The sequence below is a fragment of the Lampetra planeri genome, chromosome 42, assembly GCF_965212315.1.
Source record: "Lampetra planeri chromosome 42, kcLamPlan1.2.h2, whole genome shotgun sequence".
Taxonomy (NCBI): domain Eukaryota; kingdom Metazoa; phylum Chordata; class Hyperoartia; order Petromyzontiformes; family Petromyzontidae; genus Lampetra; species Lampetra planeri.
Genome location: NC_136148.1, coordinates 2,115,070 through 2,139,883, shown reverse-complemented (window position 1 = coordinate 2,139,883; position 24,814 = coordinate 2,115,070). Strand labels below are relative to the sequence as shown.

General features: G+C 48.9%; 1 protein-coding gene across 4 annotated transcripts in view; it reads right to left on the bottom strand.

The window, feature by feature from the left end:
- The window catches only part of LOC144732291 (teneurin-3-like), a 417,468-nt gene that overhangs the window by 5,245 nt on the left and 387,409 nt on the right, over nt 1–24,814 (bottom strand). For all 4 annotated transcript variants that reach the window (XM_078613736.1, XM_078613738.1, XM_078613737.1 and 1 more), the window contains 8 exons: nt 18,246–18,481; nt 13,865–14,019; nt 7,990–8,867; nt 7,358–7,530; nt 6,003–6,238; nt 4,832–5,128; nt 1,975–3,586; nt 300–430 (listed from right to left, as the gene is read on the bottom strand). In XM_078613736.1, the coding sequence (XP_078469862.1) occupies nt 300–430; nt 1,975–3,586; nt 4,832–5,128; nt 6,003–6,238; nt 7,358–7,530; nt 7,990–8,867; nt 13,865–14,019; nt 18,246–18,481 (3,718 nt within the window). The remainder of the gene's footprint in view (nt 1–299; nt 431–1,974; nt 3,587–4,831; nt 5,129–6,002; nt 6,239–7,357; nt 7,531–7,989; nt 8,868–13,864; nt 14,020–18,245; nt 18,482–24,814) is intronic.

Here is a 24,814-nt window from a genome sequence, read left to right as displayed (position 1 = left end):
AGTTTGAGCAGAGAGATGCTCGACCGGTTTCACTTTTATGACTCATCAGCAGCACGTGGTCTATTGAACAAATGCTGCTGTCTGGCTGATTGATGTTACAGGCAACAGCTGCCTACAAACAACGGTGGATGGGGAGGGCTCATTATACAAAATGTGTAGAGATACAACTCCCAGGCTCTGGGAATTGGAGATTTTAAAGTTTTGTTCAGGAGTGCACACAACTACAATACAAAAACACACACAAAACAGATCATGTAATTAGCATTACCAAAGCCACGTTTTTGTAGATGCGTCCTTACCCGCGCTGTGTCTTGCCTCTGGCTGGCAGTGAGCTCATAATGCGGCTCGTAAGAGTTCACTTTTGGCTTAGCAAAGCCCGGGATCACGTTGTGCAGCTGAAATCCAAATGTCTGCAGCCAGCTGTTCACATCTGCATCCATCAGACAAGGTGCGTTAGCAGGGCTAATCAGGAGCGATGGGGATATACGGCATTTCATCAATTATAAGCTTGTAATTACCTACATTTTTGCTTTTTTAATTCTACCATCTGCCACGAATGTAACCGGTTCCTATCAGCGCGCATATTAACACTGGCTGCAAGCTGGTCTTAATGAATAACAAAATCCATAAATCATATAACTTTGGCCTATTTTTTTATACAGGGGGGGAGTGAGTTTTGTAAAAATAATATTAAAGGGACTTGTGATTTAGGTAAGCTGTCATCAAAGCCATCATTGTTAGCTCTGCAATCACCACTGAAAGCCATCATCGTGATCATTATCATCCTAACTTGGTTAAGCACCTAATTATGTACACAGCAAAAAACACAGTCACCTTTGCACATTTCTAATACATCGTAGGTTAATCTCATTTATTAAATGTGCATCCAGGAAAACAGCCCCATTTAGACTACATAGTTTGGCGACGCTTATGAAGGTAAGATGTTAAAAGTAGTTCATGGCTTTTACAAATTATAATTTTTGACAGCACATTTTCAGCACCCTGGGTCGACCGGACAAAAAGTAGACTTTGTCCAGATGCGATTGTTTCCCACACTATGGATTGTTTTTTCTTTCTTTCCCTGCTTCTTCTTGACACGCAGCACTATATTTATTTTGTTGAAAACTTTCTAGAGCGTCGACTCAGGCATGAAAAATAGGGCGCTGCATTAAGCTCACCGGGCAGATTTTAAACTCTCCGGAGCTCCGCGATAACATCGGGCCTTCTTAAAGCGATCTTTCCATCATTCCGCACACGTGCGCACTATCTCGCAAGATGTGCATGAGGATTCTTGGGATTCTAGAGAGCGTTTGCAGGAAATGCCCGCGGCTCGGAGAGAGAGAGAGGGAGCTCAGGTGGCATACGGCGACAAATGGACGATACGTCGGGATGGACAAGGAGGCATGGGTAGAGGAACTGGACCCTGGGCGTCGCAGAATATTTATCGTCTACGCACCGGGAGTTCACGTGAAGGAGGAATCAAATGGGAACCGGCCATATAGGCTGTGTGTATGTGCACGGGATTAGGCAAATTGTCGCTAATTCAATCGTGTCTACATGTGTAGATCTAAAAATACGTCCTGTGGAGATGAGGTTGCGCCTTCCGAACCTAGGTTCCATGTTTTTATTAATGTGATTGTGAGAGTTTTCTCCAAAAAAAAAATGTTAACCTGCTGGTAATTATCTAACTCTTTCAATATATATTAGACAAGAAAAAAAAGACCCCATTGGTATGTAAGGCTAAAAGTGTACATACGGTGAAAAGAGCAAAATCTCTTCTAAATACAACCCAAATATTTTCAATTATATACAAGAAAAACCTGAGAGCAAGATGGGTGACACAATAACGATTTTATAACTTTTCTTCAATAAACACGTATTTTAATCCGTGCTTTAATACTAAAATATGGACAAGAATACCATGATAACATTTGTTTGAATGAGACGTGGGGGGGGGGGGAAGGGCTCGGTTACCTGTGACGTATTTCATGCCATCCTGCATGTCTCCGACGGGATTGTTGTTCTTGAACGTGTACAAGTTAAAGGGCCTGGGATTGGAGCCAATGTCCTTCCAGACGTCGATGTCCGGCGACGTCCACCGCCCCGACAGGATGTCGTAATCCCTCCGGCCAAAGTGCACGAGGCGGGTGAGCGAGTCGTACAGGCCCCCGTGGAACCCCACGCACAGCTGGAAGTCGGGTTTGGTGTCCACGTAGATCTCGCCGTACGCCGTGTACTGCATGTGCCGCACCACCAGCCCCGAGCTGCTGAAGATGGCCAGCGGCGTGCCCAGGTCGTCTGTGGCCACGTAGAACTCCTCGCCGCCGCTGAACTCGGCCGCGAACAGGTGGCCCTGCAGGTCGTAGTACAGCGACAGGATCTCGGAGCTCGAGTGGTTGTAGATGTGCGTCAGCCGGCTCGGGTAGTCCAGGTCGGCGTAGAAGAACTGCAGGTGCTCGCCGGTGCCGGAGCGGCGAGACACGCGGCGGCCGTGCCCGTCGTAGCGGTAGGCGATGCTCCAGCCGACCGCCTTGTTGTAGGCGCGGATGAGCTGCCCGTTGGAGTTGTACTCGAACGAGTCGGAGCCGCGCTGCTTGAGGAAGCCGTCCTCGTCCGCGACGTAGCGGATGTCGCCCAGCCGGTTGATGCGATCACGGAGGTCGTACCGCAGCGGGGTGAGCCGCGCGCTGTTCCCCGGGTTCAGCAGGTACAGGTTTCCGTTCAGGTCGTAGCTGTACCGCCACGTCACCTTCTCGTTGATGGACACGCTCTGCAGCTGGCCGTCGGCGTCGTACTCGTACGTGTACTTGGTGGTGTTGGCGTACGGTCCCACCTTGAGCTCGCGCTTGGACACCCGCCCCAGGTTGTCGTACTGCAGCACCATCCAGTACATGAGCGAGCGGTAGATTTCGTACTGAACCTCCTTGACGCGGCCGTAGCCGTCAAAGTGTTTCGTGAGCGTCATGACGGCCGTGGTTATGATCTGGTTGATGTCGTAGTAGATGACGGCGAACTTGCCGAACTGCTCCACCTTCCCGGAGATGTCGTCGTAGTGGTAGAGGTCGATAGGCAGCGGCGTCTCGTTGATGACCGTCTGCACGCTCGTGACGCGGAAGCCGTTGTCGTAGCTGTAGTCGAAGCGCGCGTTCACCATCCCTTCCTCGTTGAAGCGGAGGATCTGCTTGTCGACGAGCGGCCCCGCGTGCCGGTAGCGCAGCGTGCACGCGTAGCCGCCATCCTGCAGGTTCACCAGCTTCAGCATCCCCGTCAGGTCGTCGTAGGTGACGCCAACGCGCGTGCCGTCGTACAGCACCTCGGTCAGCTTGCCCGCCTGCTTGTACTTGTAGTGGACGCGCCGGCCCGTGCCCGTGTAGGCGATGCGCAGCACCAGCCCGTCCTCGCCCACGTCCTGGATGACGGAGGCGTTGCTCTCGGGCGGCGTGTACACGTTGCGGTAGTAGCCGACCGAGCGCAGAGTCGCCAGCGTGTGCCGCGCGACGCTCGGCATGGTGACGGAGGCCAGGCGGTCCGACGAGTCGAACTCGAAGATGAACTGCCTCTGGCTGTGCAGGAGCAGCACCATGGACTGGAGACGAGGAGAGCACACGGAGGGGTCAGGGGGGGAAGGGGGGTTCAATGTTAACTCCTGTTTGCACCCCCCAGGCCTGTAGGATATCAGCTGTGAACGAGACGTGGACTGTGCACACACCAAGACGACGCGTTTATTGCGCCGCAGTGGATCGTAGGATAAGGGGCATCCATTTAGTAGGTACGCAAACATCTGTCAGAACTTGACCCCTCCCCCCCTCCCTGTACGCACGCGTACTTTTTACATCCCCCCCCCCCACCCCCCGAATCCTATAGAACGACCGATATTTAATCCACGCAGAAACGATAAAGGATTAATAATATTAACGTGTTTAAGCAAACAGATAGTCCACCGCCGGCTGCATTAACGAATTAAGTTGCGTACCTTGAAAAAGTTTGTCTCGTGTCCGCTAGGTTCAAACGCCAGGCCTAGCTTTACACCCAGCTTTGAACAAACAGTTATACTTGACCGTGTTATCCATCCTGACTGGTTATTCTATTATGATCTTAAAACACAATGAAAACTCGGCGAACTCGTCTCTATATAAAGTGCGTCGACTGAACATCTGCTGTAACACTAGCCCGATGTACAGACCAGTGTTAGTGCTGAAGTCCGGGCAGCAGCAGCATGAACAGAGAACACCGCGGCAGCTAAAACCTTGAGCCAGCGGCAGTCTGCAGTGCGGCCAGATTGAAGGATGTGTGACCCATGGGGCAGGCCGCCAGACTATGTCAGACTCACTGCTGAGCTGCGTGATAGCTGCAGTCAGGGGTACGGTGGCATACAAGTGACACCTCTCCCACAGTCCCACTTCTCCCAGTAGAACTTGTCTGACAGCTGAAGAAACTGAACTGTGGCTCATTTGAAGGCCAATGTAGACAAATTATCGAGGCTTCACCCCCCCCCCCCGTTTCCTATGCGTACGTACAATGTCAGTAGACCCCCCATACGCAAGTGTAAGCATTTGGGTTAACCCCCCTCCCCCCTCCATGTGTACGTACTAAATGGATGGCCCCAAACTGTGCGAGACAAGGAATGAGTTCACAACTCAACGACGCCGACTGCACTGCCCCTGCGAGGTTACTATAACATTGGCAGGCTAGAAATAGATCCTTGAATCTATCTGTTCGGCGCTTTGAGAGTGTTACCGCCAAACATGCAACGGGCGTCAGGATCAGGATCGAACCCACGACCTCCTGCATACCAGGCGAGGCAAATTAACATCTCGCCACCGCGGCTCACCCGGTCCAGGTACGAGTACGACCACGTGCGCCCGTCGGCGAACGTGCGCGACTTGAGTCGCCCCGCCGTGTCGTAGTCGATGCGCTCCGACATGGACCCGCGCTGGAACGTGAGCATGCGCCCACGCGCCGAGTACGTCACGTTGAGCGCCGTCAGCTTGTTGTCCGGCTGCCACAGCGTGGGGCGGCCCAGCTGGTTGTAGACGACGCGCAGCGTGAACTTGCGGTGGTCGTCGTTGATCTTCTCGGTGCGCGTCTGCCGGTTGAAGTCCATCGACAGGATGTTCCTGCCGTTCACCTGCGCGCCCGCGTGGTGGTGGGTGGGATGGGGGCGTCAACGGTCGACTTCTTACGCCGAGGTTACCCACGTTTGTCCTGCCCCCCGCACTTCCGATCAGCACGGCTTGCTCCGCACGGTGTGTAAGAACAACACCGTAGGCTTTCGCGACCAATATTATCCATAACAGGTTTATTTTGGGTTAGATTGCGTAAAAAGAAATGTTTCGTTAAACCTGCCAGCACCCAACGCAGCCAATTAGCAGGGTTTGTGACCTTAACAAAACATGCCAATTCTTTTCGAGTTCAGCACATGGCTGTGTTGTTGTGGGTTTACTCTCTAACATGTACGTACGAACGTTTGCATGCGGTTCTTCCTTCATCACAAGTGGTATTCGCTTGGACCCAGTAGTGCATTCACCACAGTTCAAGAGACAAAGTGATTCCCTGCTCAAATGGCATCGAGGAAGGGCTCCTCCCACGTGCAGCGGCGTAAACGGAGGGTAATGTCTGGCCAGTGTGGATCAGCAGAACAAAGAGCCCTCTGAAAGGCCTCACCAAGGCCTCGCTCTAGCGGAGGCCCTTACGCCAGCAGTGGCGTTGAGCAGAAAATTGCAGGACTGTGCCTTGACCTTCATCATAGCATCGTCAACTGCTGGCCATCGAGACCGCTGCGCGTTGCGCACTGACACCAACGTGGTCCACCAGCTCATAGCCAGTGCTATCGAAGGGCTAAAGAACCGAGACACCTCTTTAGTAACATTTTGTTTACCACTCCAGCCAATCAACTCCGGGCGTACGAAAAGTGGGGGAGGGGGGAAGGCGAAACCACGGAGATCGTGCGTGTGTGGGTGTCTGCGTGCGTGTCTGCGTGCGTCTCCCCCTCTGGCGCGTACCCGCAGCTTGCGCCCGTAGACGGTCACGTTGCCCCGTGCCTGTTCCTTGCGCAGGCGCCACTCGAGCATGCTCACGCCGCCCTCCATGGGCAGGCTGATGTTGAGGCGGACGGCTGCGGGGCTGGCGGGGCCGGCTACCACGTGCGGCTCGGTGTGCAGGCCCAGCTGCAGCCCGCTGGCGTACGCCACCTGCAGCGAGCCGTCGTGGCCCACCGCATACGCGTTCTTGCTCTGGTCTGTACGGGACGGGGGGGGAGTGCGACGGAAACGAGCGGCTCGTGAATTCTCCGCCGGGACCGGCAGCGAACGAGAGAGTTTCTTTCAATCTTCTGCGTCAATAATTTAATCAAACAAGAAGCGACCTGGCCACAATTGATAGCTCGACGAAGTGGTTTATCGCGTGGAAGTTTAGAGCAGCTGCCAAATACTGTAAACGCGTGTTTCTAAATGTGGAGGGAAAAAACCGGAGGACCCGGAGAAACATCCACGCGACCACGGGGAGAACACGCAAACTCCAAATATGCAGGCATCTGAACCTACGATCTCCAGTATACCAGGCGAGGTAGTTAACATCTCGGCACCGTGGCGCCCCAATTAAAACTTGCAAATCATTCAAGGTGGTGGGAAGGGAAATACACAAATAAAATAAATAAACCAAGTGAACATCGCCAGGGAATACATCTTTTTTTTTTACATTTGAATAGGTCAATTATAATTCAGGTTAACCAGGGGGGGTAACGAGGGAGGTGCCCTTGATTGATTGGAAAGGTCTGGGAGTGAAAGGGGCAGGCTAAGTGCAAGGTGATCAGAACCGTGGCTGATGTGCTGCTCTCAGCTCTGGTAACTGTAATAGGAATTTAAGAAGATTGTGAGGACCCCGTGAAGATGATGCTGAAGACAAATTTAAATGATAAATGTAACTTAAAGCATTTGAATATGACTGCATCTCAAGATGGTGTACAAATAGGGGCAAACATGCATATCTAGAGAGTTTAAAAATATCTTATCTCATTTATTTCACAGATGGAAATGAGGGCATAGATTGCTACAAGTTGGACAGAGTGTGGCGATGACATTACGGTAGTCACAGACAGAAGAGACGAGTCTTGAGCCTGGACGATAATACGAATACGGTGATTATCTCAGCCGTGCGGATAGTCCATGCAGAAGCTTGAGGATGGAACGGTGTGATTAAAGCGGGAGCCAGAGGAGGGATCGAAGGATGACGACGATAATCTTATAAAGGAACAACCTGTTTTACAATCTGAAAGGATGACGGCTTAGGGGCAACAATTATTATTCAGGCCAATGCCCACCCAGCAAAGGGGAAAAGACAAAAGATGTTTTGGCTGGACCCTGCAGCAGGCTGTAGTAGGTCTTGACGGTGGAGAGGTTGGTGGTGATGGTGACGTCCTCGTCCTGGCTGGAGGTCTGCACCACTCGGAGGGCATCCCTTGCGTCTCCGTTGAGCGACTTCACCAGGCCCGACGGGAAGGTCACATTCGTCAGTCGACCGTCCACGTCATATCTGCGTAAATAAAAAAAAAACAGGTCGTTCAGTGTTGTCCAAACGATTCAACGTTTAACAACGGTGCTTCGAGAACAGGACGAGGGTTAAGGATTTGCAGGCGCGCATGCTGAAATTCCGCAGTAGCTCAGAGGACTTGGAGTCGTATCTCATCCAAAGCCAAATCCCTGTTGGAGCCGAGCCAAGGAACCGTGCAAACCCTGCCATGCCACACCACCGAGACATCGCCGCCATTTAGCCGTCCCGACGCGGGCGGCAGCCCGAATGAAGCTCGCGGCGCGTGGAGCAAAACGTCGGCGGGCGTGCGAAACAAATATGAGGCACGACTCTGAAAGCACTCCGGCAGAGCGGTAGAGCGTTACAGTCGCGGCAGCATCGCTGGCCGCATTTTGCAAGCGCTCGCCGCCCACTCCCCCCCCACCCCCGCCCGCGCGATGTGCGTTGGCTCAGAGCGCTCACTGGTAGAAGGTGGTCCACCCGTTCTCGTCGCTCTTGGTGGCGAGCAGCCCGCCGCCACTGTGGTACGTGAGGAAGGCCAGCTCGGCCCCCTGCGAGGAGACGCTCTTGAGCCCCGAGTTGGCGTTGAGCGTGAGCGAGAGGATGAGCGAGTCGTCCACGACGAGGCGCAGGGGCATCCCCGTGGAGTCCCGGCGGACTTTCAGCAGCGCGCCGCTGCCGCCGCTGACGGTGACCAGGTCGCGGTCGCCGCTGTACGAGAAGTTGTAGAGGAACTCTCCGCTGACGAGGCTCAGCGTGTGCAGGTGGTTGCCGTCCCGGTTGAAGACGTACAGCTCCTGGTCCTCGGTGGACGCGATCTCGTACTGGCCCGCGACGTTGAGGGTGGGCCGGTTGGGCCTCACGGCCCGGATGCGGATGTTCGCCAGGTCGGCGATGAACACGACGCCGTCAGGGCACACCGCCAGCGAGGACGGCACATTCAGCCGCGCGTCCTTGGCATAGCCGTCGTCGCCCGCGAAGCAATCGCAGCTCACGTCGCTCTTGCAGTCGCACTCGGAGGCGGCGCCGGCGAGCGGCGATATCTCCCCGTCGCTCGTCACCCGCCACACCAGGTGGATCTTGCGCTCGTCCGTCTCGGCGACGTACAGCGTGCCCGAGTGCGACACGGCGATGGCCGTGGGCGCCAGCAGCACGACGTGGGTCGCCAGCCGCCCGCCGCCCTGGTGGTCCACCGGCGGCAGCGGGCAGTGCATGGGCCTGCCGGCCACCACGCGCACCTGCTGGCTCTGCAGGACTTGCAGGACGATGTTGTTGTCCAGGATGTACAGCGAGTTGTCCAGCGGGCTGACGGCCAGGGCTGTCGGCCATCCGAGCTGCATCTGTGGAGTACGGAGAGAGACTCGCGTTGCGGCAAGGTTTTAGATGGCGACTGAACTTTCATTTGTTGTTGTTCAAAACAAGTAAAGGTAGAGGTGCAGCCCTGCAATTGCCCGCACTCGTCACTTCTTTCGGATGGCCCTCCCACGAGGTGGGAGCTATGCAGAGCATTCCTCTCCGGGGTTATTGGCCTGCTCTGCAAGGACGGCCGAACATCTTGGAAGAGGTGAGAGTCCCCACATTTTACCCCACCACACCAGACCTACCGACCGATGAACTGTGCTCCACCCATTAACACTGCTGGGTGGGTGGACAGAAGTGGGTGGTGGGTGGTGGGGGGGGGCTGCTTTAAGAGGCTTGCAGAATTGCATCAAAACTTCTGCCATGGGAGATCGAAACAAACCGACGATTGTAAGTTTGGTCTGTTAAACCCTGCACCACATCAGCACCCATTCAGCGATCGCTGTAAATGCACACGTTTTGTGCGGCATGTATGCACATACGTTGAACTTCTTTCGTGCCATACGTAGCCAACCGTGCTAATCGGAGGTGCGGGGCATACTATTACTCCCGTTTAAATAGAGAGCACAAAGGGCTTCATTAACTTATGGTGTATATGTGCACCAATTTAAGTTGTGATTAAGGATAATTAAGATTAAAGTCCTTTCATATAATCAATAATTGTTGAGCATTTTTTGTTATTATTGTGATCATTATTATCAGATAATGCATAGCATATCTTAAGTATGCGATTACATTTTGAAATATTCTTTACAACATTTTGATTGGCTACAGTATGTTTCTTTTTGTTAACTACCCAAAAAGGGAGCTCTGGGGTTAATTACGCCGCATTATCTTGTAATGCGAGTGAGAAATTGTAGTAGGTGGCAACAAAATCGCTTTAATCTTCAATCGATCATGATTAAACATTGCATTGTTAAATCAAACGTTCAACATATTGCGTGCTCAAATGAGGAGTCATTGTTGGTCATCCAGCTGCTACAGATTCCCACGTTCCGTGCCCAAGCAAAACTACAACGGCAACAGTCAGTCAGGTGGCCTTCATTTCAACCAGATTAAATAATAAAGCCCACCGAGATGCGGGAAACAGTGCCTCCTTTTGCAATGCCAATCTGGGCCGTGGCATTTAATGGCGTTAATGGTACCACCGGTGGCATTAGCGGTACTGGCGTTGTTGACGGAGGAAGTGTTGTTGGTCCCTGTGGCAACGGTGATTGCGGTGGTAATGGCGTCGCTAATGGCTTCGTAAGCAGGGCTCAAGTAACGTTTTCTGACGCGGCTCGTTGCCCGTAAACGTTTAAACCAGGTCCTCGTGAACGACGCGTGGAAAGGCGTTAAGTGCGGGGCCCGCCTTCGCCACATCCACCACCACAAAAACCAACTCAAGTCAGGTTTCACACGATCACGGGCAGAGCCAAACCTCCAGGGGACCTCTTCAAGCAAGTTCAAGTTGAATTTAGAAACGTATTACAGCTCTGAGCTGTCTGACAGCTCTGAGCACTTTAAAAGAGAGTGCTCATTAAGAGCTGTGAGTACGGAAAAGTGCTGAACTATTGTGAAATGTTTCACATTAATATAGGATATTCAGCAAACCAAAGTTATAACAAGTTTAAATGTTTAAATCACAGTCTGTATTTAAAAAAAATCAGTATGTTTAGCCCGCTGACAAGCCACTGTTGAATGAAGGCTTCCCTGTGATGTGCCAGACGTGTAAGTTGTTTGACCATACCTCACCAAGGTGATGGACTGTGTTAGTTAACCACTGTAGTCTGCACTCCTTCAACGGAGGAGTAAACAAAACCACACCAACACTCTACTGCAACCCTCTCGTGGTTAGCAGACCTCGACATTGGAATTCAGCTCCTGAACATATTGCCATCATCATACGCAAGGGTGCAAACCACGGCGATCAGTGGCAGGTTGGTGAAGGGGAGGCCCGTGAACCGTTCAGAAATCACGCGCCGCTGATTTTCGCTGCGGCTCGGAAACGAACTCGGGTTCGTCGGGTTTATGACACAGAGCGTGCTCATCACTGCGCCACCGCTCTTGCGCGTATGTGGAACGAGGCGTTGATCGATAAAAATGGATTCTTAACCCTTTCCCGTTCAGAGACGTCTGCAAGTTGCAGGGTGGGTGTCCCATTCACCGCTGGATCTCGGAACGCGCGAGCGAGATAGCGCTGCTGTTTTTAAAGACATGGTTTAGTACTCGCCGCAGAAAACTGTATCGACACGACCGCATTCTACGATAGCTGGCGCCAAACTGTGCCACACACGCCCCCTCCCGCGTAGCCTTTCACTTTCAATTCAGTTCAGAATCGATTCGATTCCGTGCCGAATCGCTTTCATTCCGAATGGATTCCATTCCGATGCCGTGCACGTATGCAATCGGAATGAAATCGGAATAAAAACCTATGAAGTAAACGTACATTATCCGAAAGGGAAAAGGGTTAAAGCTCATGAAACGTGCCCTGAGTGGCATGTGCAAGGGACATTTTTTCGTAAACGGCTGGAGTGTATTGGGTTCACACGTCGGCCTCACAGCCACAACAGAGGCGCTTCCCCCGTTCAACCGTCGCCGTGTCCATTAGGTGCGTAACGGCGAGTCGAAGCATGTATATGCAACCCTCACATGGCAACAGTTCACACACGCAAAAAAAAAGATCCCCCGCGTATAGCCTTAACAGACTTTTGTGGCAAGTGCTGTTAGCGAGTAACACCTATGAAAGCCGGCACGGCACACGAGGGGGTGGTGTGGCCAGCACCATTCCCAGCTGCCTTTGTCTTCATAGTGGCCATGTCAACACACCGTAGCAGGTACTCATTTGAGGCTGAGTTTATCTAGGGGAGGCCCCAGGACTGGTTCTGATAATCGTCACTGGGGTTGCAGGGTTCATAGTGCAAAGAGCTAACCTCTGCTCCACCGCTCCCCATAAGGGTTAGTACACACACACTCATGCACAGAGCATTATGTAGATCACGTACAATTAAGGTCAGCCGTGGCCATGGGCGTTGCAAACTGACAGGACGTGAAAGAACAGGCCAAACAAACATGGGCAGTCGTAGAATTTTGAGTTCATACGGCGTACATCACTGGTGTTGTTTTTGTGATCAAATTAATTTGTTTTCACACCCGCTACAACAACATCATTAAGCCGCCACCAGTGGTGGGGAAGTAGTCGTGTTCCCGGACCGGCTGGGTAAAGTGGACGTCCTGGACACCCGCTCCCAGACACGAGAAGCAGCGGGGATAAAGATAGCGACGATTCTAGCAATTAAAAAAATTAGCACATTTTTAAAAATGCACATATATATATAATAAATGCAGGCACTCATGGGTACTGGTGCCTATTAACGGGCCAAGTGATGACTTTGGCGAGTGTTGCGCGCTGGAGAAGATGATGAAACGATAAAGAAGCGTGTCTTGAGCTTGTCAGCGGCTCTGGCTCGATTTCGCTATGCTCACATGTTGTGCCAAACGAACACAACAACACCGTGGTGTCCACGAGTGGGAATAGATTTGGGGTCCATCAGCTGCGTGCAACTCTCAAAGCCACCCCTTCCAAAAGTTTGCACTTTGTTCGGAATAAAAATGGCAATCATAGCAATATAAAGTCCGCGTTTTTTTTTCTTCTTTCTGTTAGAAACTGCCCATAACTGTTGTTAAGTGGTAAAGTCTTTGGTTAAATTAGTGTTATCAATGCAAGTTTAACCTTCACTTTTTTTTCCAGACAACGGTAATGTAATGAATGATCATTGCTGAAAGTTTACGGGGTGGTATTGGAAACACCTGGCAACCCCTGTAATGATATCAAATCAAAGATCGTAGCTCCCCATTGTAGCCTTTAACAGGCTGTTTGGGACCAGTGCTGTCAGCAAGCACCTATGAAGGCACAATGCACGAGGGGGTTTTGTGGCCAACACAATGCCTGACCGACCGACCGCCTTTGTCTCCCGAGTATTGATATTTACACAGCGCACCAGGTGCTCATTTAAGGCCGAGGTGACGTAGCAGAGGCTCATGACCTGATGTTAGCCATGGCTGGGAATCAAACTCGGACAGCCGGGTTTGTGGCATTGTGTGCGAACCACTACACTACCACTCCCCATGTATATATATACATATATGTGTGCAGGGTAATTTACATGAATTAATGCTTTGTGCCGTTGCGATAATGGAAAAGCCATCTTTGTTAAAAAAAAACTTCCACGTGCTATGGTGACTTCACTCATTGCGCTCATGTTAGATGCCGAGTGTCCTCAACCTTGGCCCTTAAATTGAAATTTGGTGTCTCAACCTCGTAATTCAATTCCAGATGGAGATAAAATACTTTTTTTTTTATTAAGGACTCTGAACCCATGATATCTGAGCATTTGTTGAGGATGTGGTACAACTTAACAAAGGGAAGAGCAAATTCTTTCTGTCAAACACACAGAATGTGTTCCAGCAAATTAACATGAGGGTAACCTCAATAATTAGGATTTTGTAGATATGTATTATACCGGGGGAGCGGTGGCAAAGTGGTTAGTGCACAGTGCCAGATTGCCTAGGATCTGAGTTCAATTCTCGACCACGGTTAACATCAGTGTCAAATTATATCTGAACCAGTGGTTGACAAAACCTCTTGACCAACTTGCATTGGCAAGTGTGGTGAAGTATGTCTAAACAACCACCACGAGTAGCAACATCATGGGGAGGCCTTCAACCAGCAATGGATTGAGAAAATGCAAAAAACTCGTAAAATATTAAAATACACCAAACATATTCAACAAAATAAATAAGTTAGCACCCACGATACAAACCTGTAATGGTGTAATTCTAACGTTGATAAAAAAACCCCAATTAACTGCTTGGCAACACTGGCTGAAATCTTGATTTATGGTTGCAATAATAATAATAAATCCTACTGACAAGGGTTAAATTCAAACCGTGCCACTATTCACGCTCGGCACGAGGGGAAGGAGGGAGAGCTTCAGACCTGATTGATGTCGAGGGTGAAGTCGCAGCTTAGCGGTCGCACGGAGGCTAAGTTATTGGAGCCGATGAGCGTCGAGATAATACCATTCTCGTCGATTCTCCGGATCATCGTCCCGTCCACAAAGTAAATGATGCCATGCTTATCCACTGCCACACCTGCACCGACGGCACACCGAGAACAGAGGCAGATGGAGAGAGATCAAAACTCATGGCTCACGCAAGTCAGTCTTGTAACAGAATTATTATTTAATATTATTATTTTCAGGAGCTGCAAATATTGCGTTGGACGGTATTCATCTCGGGAAGATGACTTCAGAATGTGTTCACATTTCCATCTGTTCAACCCGAGAATTGGGTGGAGTGATGGAGCACGGTTACCATGCTGTGCTACAAATCCGATAACCCGAGTTCAGTTCCTGGCCACGGGTAACTTTCGTGGCGAGGGATACGCGAACCGGCCTTGAGCTCCACGTTCACCAGCTCTAACTGAGCAGCACGCTGAAGTATGGTCAAACAATCCTCGTGACCCGGCAATGCCGCAGTGAGGAACCTTCTCATCCAGCAGTGGATTGATACGGGGCCGGTGCATGGATGCGCACGCACGCACGCATGCCCTTGAGGGCTAATGCCTTCGCGCGCATGAAATTACCCCTCCAGTTTCGCGTCAACGCGCATTCTCTTTACACAGTCGTCACAATGAAATTTAAGCAGCCGTCGGTGCTTCCGCGCATTTCCTCTGTCGATGCCGAGAGCGAGCGCGCGGCAGAGGCAGGCAGCCTTGGCGCGACGTGGATGGAGTGCGCGCGCCGCTCCAAGGCTCGCGTAGTCGAGCGTTGTGAGCAAGTGCGATTCCGGACAGCGAGCGGATATAACCACTTCCTCTGGCTCTTTATAAAACGAATGGTAATTGAAATGATGCTGCAGAAGAATGAGAAGGAAAAAGAGTAGGTGACTGATTTTTCTGTTTCACTGCTGGATGAAGGCCTCTACCCCTCCTCAAGCTGTCACCATCTCTCACAATCCTACGATGAAATAAGTTCGGTAATTTTCTTTCAAAAGGAATAATGTGAGAATGATTTTAGACTATTGCGTCACATGTAATGCACCACTCCGTGGAATTTTATCGGATTAAAAAAATATTTTCAGGAAAAAAGCCTCATGTATAGAGGAGCTTCCAACGAAACAAAAGCACAAACAAAGCGCGGTATATTTAATTAACGGCGGCCTAATCCACAAACATGAATATTTATAAATGGTGGAAAAAGAAATGATATAAATGCAAGCTCCGCAGAGATAAGCATACAAATTCAAAAATTAAACACCCCGCTGAAGAAGCACAAACACGCAGGTTTTATAGATCGTAATTTTTTAGCATAAAACAGCCATTAGTGCGTTGCAATGGAAGATTGGAAAAAAACATTACTGAATGGATGGTTAAGTTGAAGTTTGATTGGATTTGGAGAAAATATGTTTTCTGAATGTGACCGTGATAACAATGGCACATTCAATTCTTTTTTCGAACGCACAATTAACGCTTCCCCAGCAGATATTTTTTGCTGGCCGATGAATTATTCCAGAAATGACATCGGGAAGACTGTTGAGAAGGTCAGATGGGCTCGGGCCAGACGCGTCACAAAAAGAGATGAAGGCCGAAGGGTCAAGGACGGCGATAGAATGGCAGCCGAGGAATTGAAACGCTTCCAATGGCACGGCCGCCTACTGAGGAGACGAGCTATGAAATCAGCTTGTCCGTTGGGTGGCTACGTGGTTCTCCTATACAATACGGGGAGCAGTAGTTTAGTCGTCAGTGCACTGCACCATAAACCCACCCACCCAAGTTCGATTCCAGTTCACGACCAATGACAATGGCGAAAATGTAAACCGGTCCTGGGCCTCCCCTAAGTGAAATGAGCATTAAATGAGTACCTGCTTTGGTGTGTGAACATCACCACTGGGAAGACAAACAGGCCCCGGGTGTGGTGCTAATCACCCACCCCTTCGTGTGCCGTGCTGCCCTTCATTGGTGCTCTCGCTAACTGCACTTGCCCCAAGAGTCTGTCAAGGCTACGGGGGGGGGGGGGATCTACATATTTTTTTTTTATTATACCGCAGGATCATGAGAGATGCAGGCGGTTTATGGGAAGGCCTTCATCCAGCAGCGGATTGATCATGGCTGATGATGATGGTGGTGTATAATTCCATGCACGTACGTAGCCAATCGTGCTAATCCACGATGGCGAATCACTTTAAGGCCACAAAACTTCAAATCTAGATTCACAATGATACCGTTGCAACACAGTGGGCCGGGGGCTGTCACACACGCATGGTCCTGAGGCCACTCGCTCACAATCCCGGAGATGCGGGAATTCACGTCGAGATGGCAGAGAGGGCTAACGAAAGGGATTTCTTGCGTTCAGTGTCTCACCCCTAAAGCAGCGGCAGACAAAGACGGAGGGAGGAAAGAGGTGGGGGCAGAGGAGAATGTGTGGGTGCTCAGCACTCAAGTGGGAAGGCCTGGGTTTTCAGTTGTGTGGGTGGTTTTTGTTTAGTTTTTTTTTCTCGTTTGACATGAAATGCCATCTTCTCACAGAGTGGAAGGGCCAGATCTATCGCTCTCGGTATCAAACATCAAATCGGTCCAGAATAGAAATTGAACATTTACATGTACTGATACGTAGCAAAAACATTACGATGAAAAAAATGTTGGGAAACATAAACACGTCGGTGGAAGCTACATTCATGTTTTGTGTGAGTCTGGTCATGTCAGAGAGCCAAAGTAATCGTAAAATATATTTGTGATAAATGGTTTTGGTTTCTTTGTCAATCAGCTCCTGGGTGAATGTCTTCTCGTGCTATTTAATCGTGAAAGTTGATTGACCATACTTCACCACGCTGGTCAGTATGGGTTGGTGAGTGGGGCCCAGGACCAGCTCAGACATCCCAAGCTAATAGCGTTGGTTTTGGCTGGGAATCGATTCAGTTCAGCCAATGTTTTTTTTTGCTTCAGCATGGGTAATAATTACAGCTAGATTGCAGGAATATTAAGGAAAACTAACAAGAACAGGAAATAACACAAAATGCAGATGCAAACACATACATTTGAACATATGGCAGGTACTCTGCCATCACTCTAACCCCTCAAGATTCCAAAGCGCATGGAGTCTCTGTCCAAGGGCCCAGAGTCTCTGTCTACTCTGTCTTCCGATGGGTTCTCTTTTCCCTTTGCCTTGTGTTTGTTTCTGTCCCATCAGTGCTCGTGGTAACTCCTTAAAGTAGGTGTCCTCGCCATCGCAGCCCTTTCTTCTTGACAACATGACTGCCTTGCCTCTTGTCCCCATCCTCTCTGTAGGCACCTCCGTTGCTTACTTTCATTTGCCAATTGATTTGCGAGATCTTACATGTAAGATCTCGCAAATCAGTTCAAATTCACAACGTTCAATCGATGCCTACTTCCAGGCCCCACCCTCTATCACCAGGCTTTCGAGTGACACTGAGAGCTTGGGTCCCACGCCTCAGAGACTTGGTCATTTACGTTACGATATCGACATGGTCACCAGATTATTAAATCATGGTTCACAGTTTGCCACACGTACTGGAATGTCCAGAGTAATAACAGCACAGTTTTAACTTTTCAACTGAGAAACCAAGGGTGCTGCTATAGTGGTGTGGTTCTTATCACGCTAGACCTTGCAGTTCAGTGTTATAGAATAGGCAAAGTACTCTCTATGGCTCACACAAGTGGAAGATCATCTGGCAGCCGTGGCATGTGAGTAAGCAAGCAAACAATTACAAAGTATCGTTCAGCGGCCTACACGAGTACGCAAGACAAAGATCCCCCGTATAGCCTTAACAGACTGTAGGTGTTGTTAGCGGGTACCTGTGAAGTCCGGCACAGCACAAGAGGGGTTGGTTGGGCAGCACCACACCCGACAGCCTTTGTCTCCCCAGTGGCGATGTTTACACACCGCACCAGGTACTAATTTGAGGCCGAGTTAACCTCGGGAGGGCCAGGACCGGTTAAGATAATCGTCATTGGTGGTGGTCGTGAGGAGGAATCAAAGTCGGGTCGCCGGGTTCGGAATGTTGCGTGCTAAGCACTACACTACCATGTGGACATGGGTACACACACAAGGCAAAGATCCCTCATATAGCCTTAACAAACTGTAGGAGCAATTGCTGTTAGCGAACACCTATGAAGGCCGGCACGGCACGCGAGGGAGTGGGTGGCCAGCACCAGGCCCAACCGTCTTTGTCACACGAGTACACACACACACACGAGTACACACATACACACACAGAGTACAGTACAGAGTCCCTTACACAACACGGTACGGTGAGGAGGCAGTGTGCCGGCGGTGAGAGTGCGAGGTTGCGGCGAGTACCGCGAGGGTTGGTGAGCGAGGCGTTGACCGCCCGTCCGCCGTCGCCGCAGCGCGTCTCGTCGAGCGGCAGGCACTGCTCGCCTGTGCCGGCGACCACCTCCCCGTTGGACGTCAGATCGCCCACCCTGCCCGTCAGCGAGCGCACGCGGTACAGGCGCCGGCTGTTGGTGTCCGACACGTAGAGCCAGCCCGACACGGGGTCCACGGCCAGGTAGTAGCGGTGCGACGGGTTGTTGCTGAAAGAAAGCAGGGGAGGACCGCAGCCCCAGGCGTCAGTCTGCGGCAGGTCGAGGACCTTAGAAGAAATTCGAGCGTCGGACTCCAATGCAAAATAACGGGACTCCTGGACTTTGAGAAGACGACAACATGCTGGTATCATTGTCTTCATTAGCCGCGGCCTATCCGGCACCACACCACGCAAACCCCGTTGTACATTCGCACCTCCGATTAGCGAGGTTGGCTACGTACGGTGCGGAAGAAGCTCAATGTACACACTGTTTTTCCTCACAGCAGGTGTGGGGGTGTACGTACACAGTAATTTCCTGAATTGATGTTGAGTTTGATCACGTGACCAGGAAGTTGCGATTTAAGATTCTCTAATTAATGCGGCAGGGTATCAACCATTACACAGAGTACAAAATGGAGGCACAAATAGCGGCTCAGTGAAGACAGGTGCATTTGTTCATTGTGGGACTTTAAGAAGCATTGTCTGTAAGTTCGTTTATGTTCTTATAATACTGAGAATGCTGTTATAATGTTAGGATGGCCGTTATAATGCTGTAAATGCCTTTATAATGCTGTTAAATTGTTATGATACATATGAGGCCTAGTTAACAACGAAGCCTGCCACTTGCATTAGTGTGAATGTTACTTGTAATTGAATAAGTCCAGTCAGACTTGTACTCATGTAACCTTTTTGCGATCTTGAGAGCAAGGATGACGAAATATCTCATCCACAGTTCAGTGTTATGTGCAGTGCTGTACATTTAGGCTGCAGTATGGTGATTACACGATGTGCCCTTATTAAACACAGTAGCTTATTCTCTTGTATATTTATTCATTACTACTGTAGGTGCCTGGTCCATCCAGGATCTATTGTTGAGTTTCATGTTATCTAAGACAATGTTATGATGCTGTAGTGTTCATTCCTTGTATTGATATTCCAAGTATTAACAGATGCTGTATTTTGAGCTGTGTTTTTCCATCAGTTTTACCTCGTTCATTTCCTTAAATACGTTTGGAGTTGGATGTTCACCTTGGCTCTGAAGGGTGATTGAATGTGATGTTATCTACTCGGATAGTGGTGCAACGCAATGCACGGCGAGGCCGAGACACACACATACGTATGGACGTTGCAAAGCCGCACCGCAAAATGTACAAAATCCGTTACATGCAAACACAGAAGCCTCTTTACACAGAAGCACACGCGAACAGGGCACTCACCTGTGCCTCAAGTCTTTGTTTCTGGACACGGCGAAGGAAGCATTGGGAAAACAAGAAACAAGCATGAACATATCCGCACGTGCCCGAGTGTGCCATGCCTCTGCAGATACAAGTTTTTTGTTCTTCCAGGTACAGTACAACGTCGCGTATCCGACTCGAGAAAACCGAGGTATACGTGGATATGTGAGAAGGTCGGATATGTGAACGCCTACAGGAAATGAGAGTGACACCGTTTGCAAATAGGTTACTGGACACAAGGTAAAGCTTTTGGCTGGCCATCGAAGAAAGACGGTCACTGCATCGCGTGCTTTCAGATGCACTCCGGCGGCTGTCTGGACTGCTCTTCCTTGGGATATCACGAAGCCACTGGAGCTATGTACTTTTAAATCTAAATTGAAAACTAATTTCTTTAGAACTGTTTTTTTTGTTTAGATTGTTGTCCTTCCCCCGCACCTCCCATTAGCGTGGTTGGCTACGTACGGTGCGAAAGAAGTTCAGTGTCCATAATATAGGTTTGTTGGGTTAGATCGTGTAAATTTAAATGTGTCGTTAAACCCGCCACCACTCGAAACAGAAAATTAGTAAGGTTTATCACGTAAACAGAACATGCCAATTCGTTACTTTACGCGAGCTAACCCAAAAAACCTATATTATGGATGATATTGGCCATGAAAGTCTACGTGTGAAAGTTAAATGTGCATACATACAAAGTGAAAACTGCTTTAAATATTGGGAAGTGCTTCAGTGTTGTTGAAAAGGAAGCAGATGCATGCGCCGGAACACGAGTACATGACCGCATGTGAACAAGTTGGGATTGTGAACATGTTACTAAAACACAACGCAGTTGTCTATAGCACTCACATAAAAGGAATAATTTTTTTTTATATTATAGGCAACGTTTCGATATACGCGGGGCGCGGGCGGATGATTGGTCACAGCGGACATGCGACAGTCGGATATGCGACGTTTGCACCGCATGTGTACAGCCGCAACGGCGGAGTGGAACTGGCGAGGTTTTACGCTGGACATTAAGCCAATGAGAAGTGACTCTCTGCTAGTTGACGTTTAGCCGATATCCAGCAGCCGTGGCTTTTATGAGACGTCTTCCAAAGGTTGTGATAAAAATGTTTTAATTAAATCTGCATGCTTTTTTTCTTGGTTTCTCTAATGAAGTCAACCAGTTGTAATAGTTCTGTTTGAACACTGTGGAATTGCATTATAAAAAGCATCCCCGCACTGCCCCATCAATATTGTCAGATTTTTTTAAGGACTGCCGGCTCGTGTGCAACGATGCTGCTTGGCTTTGTAAGCGTTCATGGGCATGTTTATATCCTGCGTGAAATGAACAAAAAATGTAGCATTGTACTTTTAGCCTTTAAACTATGGATACTTACAAAAAAACTTTTACTTTTTACGCTTAATAACCTGAAACTTTTTTTGTTTGAGGAGAAAAAATAAGCCGTTTAGCAATTTTCACATTAATAAATGAATTGCATTGCCCACCAACACATCAGAACAGCTTATACAATGTAATTGTTAAACCTTATCTGCACAGCAATTTGTTTGAATCTTGGAAGATGTATGCACACAATTAGGCCCTTTTAGGGCAGGTCAGCGAGCGGGAATTTGTCTATATTAAAAAGGACTCGAGCGGGAGACGGCTTTACCCACAGCCCTGCTAATTTGCCAGAAGAGCGATTAAGGAATGTATGAAAATGCGCTTGTGTAAAGACACACACAAATAACCCCCCCCCCACACCCCTTTCGCCTCAACAGACTGTTGGGGCAAGCGCTGTTCGCGATTGGCGCCTATGAAGGCCGGCACGGCACACGAGGGGATGGGTGACCAGCACCATGCCCGGCCGCCTTTGTCTCCCCAGTGGCGATGTTCAGACACCACACCAGGTAATCAAATTAAGGCTGCGTCAATCCAGGTTCAGGTAATTGTCACTGGTGTTGGCCGTAAGCGGGAATCGAACTCGAGGGGCCGGGTTCGTAGTGCAGCGCGATAACCATTGCAAGACTGCTATCCCCACTACCGCTTCCCACAAGACACACACGTACACTCATTACACACACGTACACACACGTACACACGTATACACACGTACACTCACTACACACGTATACATACGTACACACACGTACACACACTACATTTTTACTGCTAGGCAAATATGTAAATTCGAGCAAACCGAGAGGGGAAAATGTTGCATCTCTGTTTACTTATTGATCTCATTTAAGCTATAATGTTGTTTTAAGTGGGTATTTACACACAATATTAACACTTACTAATTATTCACATTGTGCCATTTGCCACACGTGAAAGGGGCCTGGAAATTGCTCTCAAGGTATCAGCTGAACAAGAAAATTAAACTCAAATACATTTAGCATATAGACTTGTTCATGCACTTACACACACACACTATATATGCAGAATAAGATTAGATAATTTATACACATTCAGTATTTGCTACAGCTAAATATTTAGCTTGGCTTAAAAGCACAAATGAACCCAATTTTCCAGGTAAACATTGTCCACACCCCCCCCAAACCACCAACATCTACAAACGCTATTTTAACCGCCGATGTAAACAAATGACAACGCAATTGAATAATCAACTACTGGCGCCGTTTTTGTTGTTGTTAAATACATCATATAATTCACGCAATTGAAAGTTTTGTCCAATTTACTTTCTAAGATACGGGCAAAACTTGCACTTCAACACTCGGCGCGCAGCCCAGATTTTGCGTTATTGCCGCACATTATTGAGCCGCCCTTAACGGCGCATTACACACTTGGAATACCATCAAAGTGCCCCTGTGCATAATTGCCACTGAATTACATTTTAAAACTTGAAGGCCCACTTAACGGTCTGGCTTGCCTTGCTTGCTGTTAAATAAGATAATGCAGAGGCAGCGTTGGCCATTAACACCTCTTACTAGAATAATGTTTTATTTAGCACTGGTTCATGCTACCTTGATAGTACCATTATCATCCACCACGCAGGGAGGACCCAATCCCCTGAGAGCAAAACAGTTGAGCAAGTATAAATGAAATGCTTTAATATTTTATTTTAAAGCTGACAGAACAGAAAACCAAAGCGCACAACTGGTTTATTGCATTTCGATATGCAAAATGGCTTGACATGTGACGCACAGATGCACACGCGCGGGCGTGCACACACGGGAACTGGCACGGTATGGAGCTACGAACGATTCAAAAATATAAACGAATGTGGATTTTGCATTGTTAGTGTGACATTACTCAGAGGTATCTGTGTTTCGTGACTGATATTAATCGAGTGCAACTTTACACATACGTAGTTTACACTAAGCCGATCTGTACAGTATTTTCCATTTGCAATCTATGTTAGATATTGGCAAAGCTCATCTAACGATGCTTTTAGATTGTTGATGGAAGTGCTGTTAGCAAGCGGCATCTATTAAGGCCACTATAATACCACTGTTTCCGTCACGACATAACGATTCCCATATACACGTTAAAGCGCATACGCTGTGTAATTTCTTTATACAATTGCGTCCATAAAGGTGTCAAACATTGTTGAAAAATTATAATTAGATGGCAGTTTGAGCAAGGTTAATAAAGCAATATATATACACGCACACATACACACTGGGTAGTGTGAAGATTTCATCTCACTACTCTCAGCCTTCTAATCCTCCACGTGTGTCACCATGGCTTTGGCAACACACATTATTATAATTGTTATTGTACAGGAGTTTCCTGCCAAGTTGTCATAGTAGGGGGTGCTGGGAGGCGATGTTGCTGCCCTGCAATCACAATTGAGGGTTCCGCAAAGTTTTCGTAGTAGCGTACGGCAATATAGGATCATTACGGATAGGTGTGCCTTGTACAAAATAATAAAATTGGGTCAATGCGTGTACTCTCGTTGTAGTGCCTCATGCCGATACTCCCTACTCCAAGCCAGCCGAGCAGTGAATATATCGGTGAGAAATTAAACTGTGTACATTCCTTGTAAAAAATAATAAAATTGCGTCAATGCTTGCCCACTTGCCATCCCATTCTATTAGTGGCCTTTGATAATGTTGCTCTATCAGTGGCCTTTGATAATGTTGCAGAGTTATTGAAGACATTACTTCATGAATAAAAATGCTGTCTAATTCTAATTCTTTAATAGTGATGATACAGTTTCGAACAGCCAGTCAGAACTGCTGTCAGGGTATTTCATTTGATAATGAAATGCAATGTACCAGTGTACCTTAATAGGAACGTTTCAATCAGAACACTTCACCGGCTATGAAGTGCGGATCGCAAAAACCGCGTGGTGGACGCAAAGGAGCATGGAGAGAGATGCGTGCTGAGAATTAGACTCAAGAGACAGAATGGGGGAGCACATGCAATCTGAGACTAAAATGCAACTCAGGGGCATAACGTTGACCTTTGAGAAAACCGAATTCGGGGCAGGAGACGATCGTGGCTGGAAGGGTTGCAAGCCAAAGGGCGAGATACTGGTCGTGGAGTGGCAGCCAATGATGGGAACATGGTCAGAAGGGACAACCGCTGCAGACGGCGCGGTGAGATCAGCTCACGTGTGGAAGTGAGATGGATTGTGGCATGGCAGGATCCTGAGGGATGGCGGCTGGCATGAGAAGGCCTTCATCCAGTAGTCGATAGAAAATGGCTGACGATGAGAATGATGACCTTTACGGACAGCCCATATATCTGGACATTTCACTCTGTCTTAAAAATAGTGGTTGTGGAATTGGGTTCAATCACTTGCCTGACGAGTGCCTGCCTTTCCACACTGCGTGGATGACAAAAGACCTTTCAGAAACATCGTGTAAAGTAGGTCGCCCACCAGGAGAACAGGAGACAGCACCTTTCATGCACAGTCCCGACAGATCTACAAATGTGTGTTGAACATTACCCACGGGGACTTGCACAAGGGCAAGTGTGTTTGTCCGCACGTACGTGCATGTACAATCATTGTAAAACGATGTTATCCAAATCAACGATCACGCACTACAACGTCGCATATCCGACCGTCACATATCGGCCCTGGCCAATTAACCGGCCACGCCAAGTGCAGTATTTGTGCGTGGTGCAACCGTCATCTTCTGCAGGTGTCCACAAATCTGGC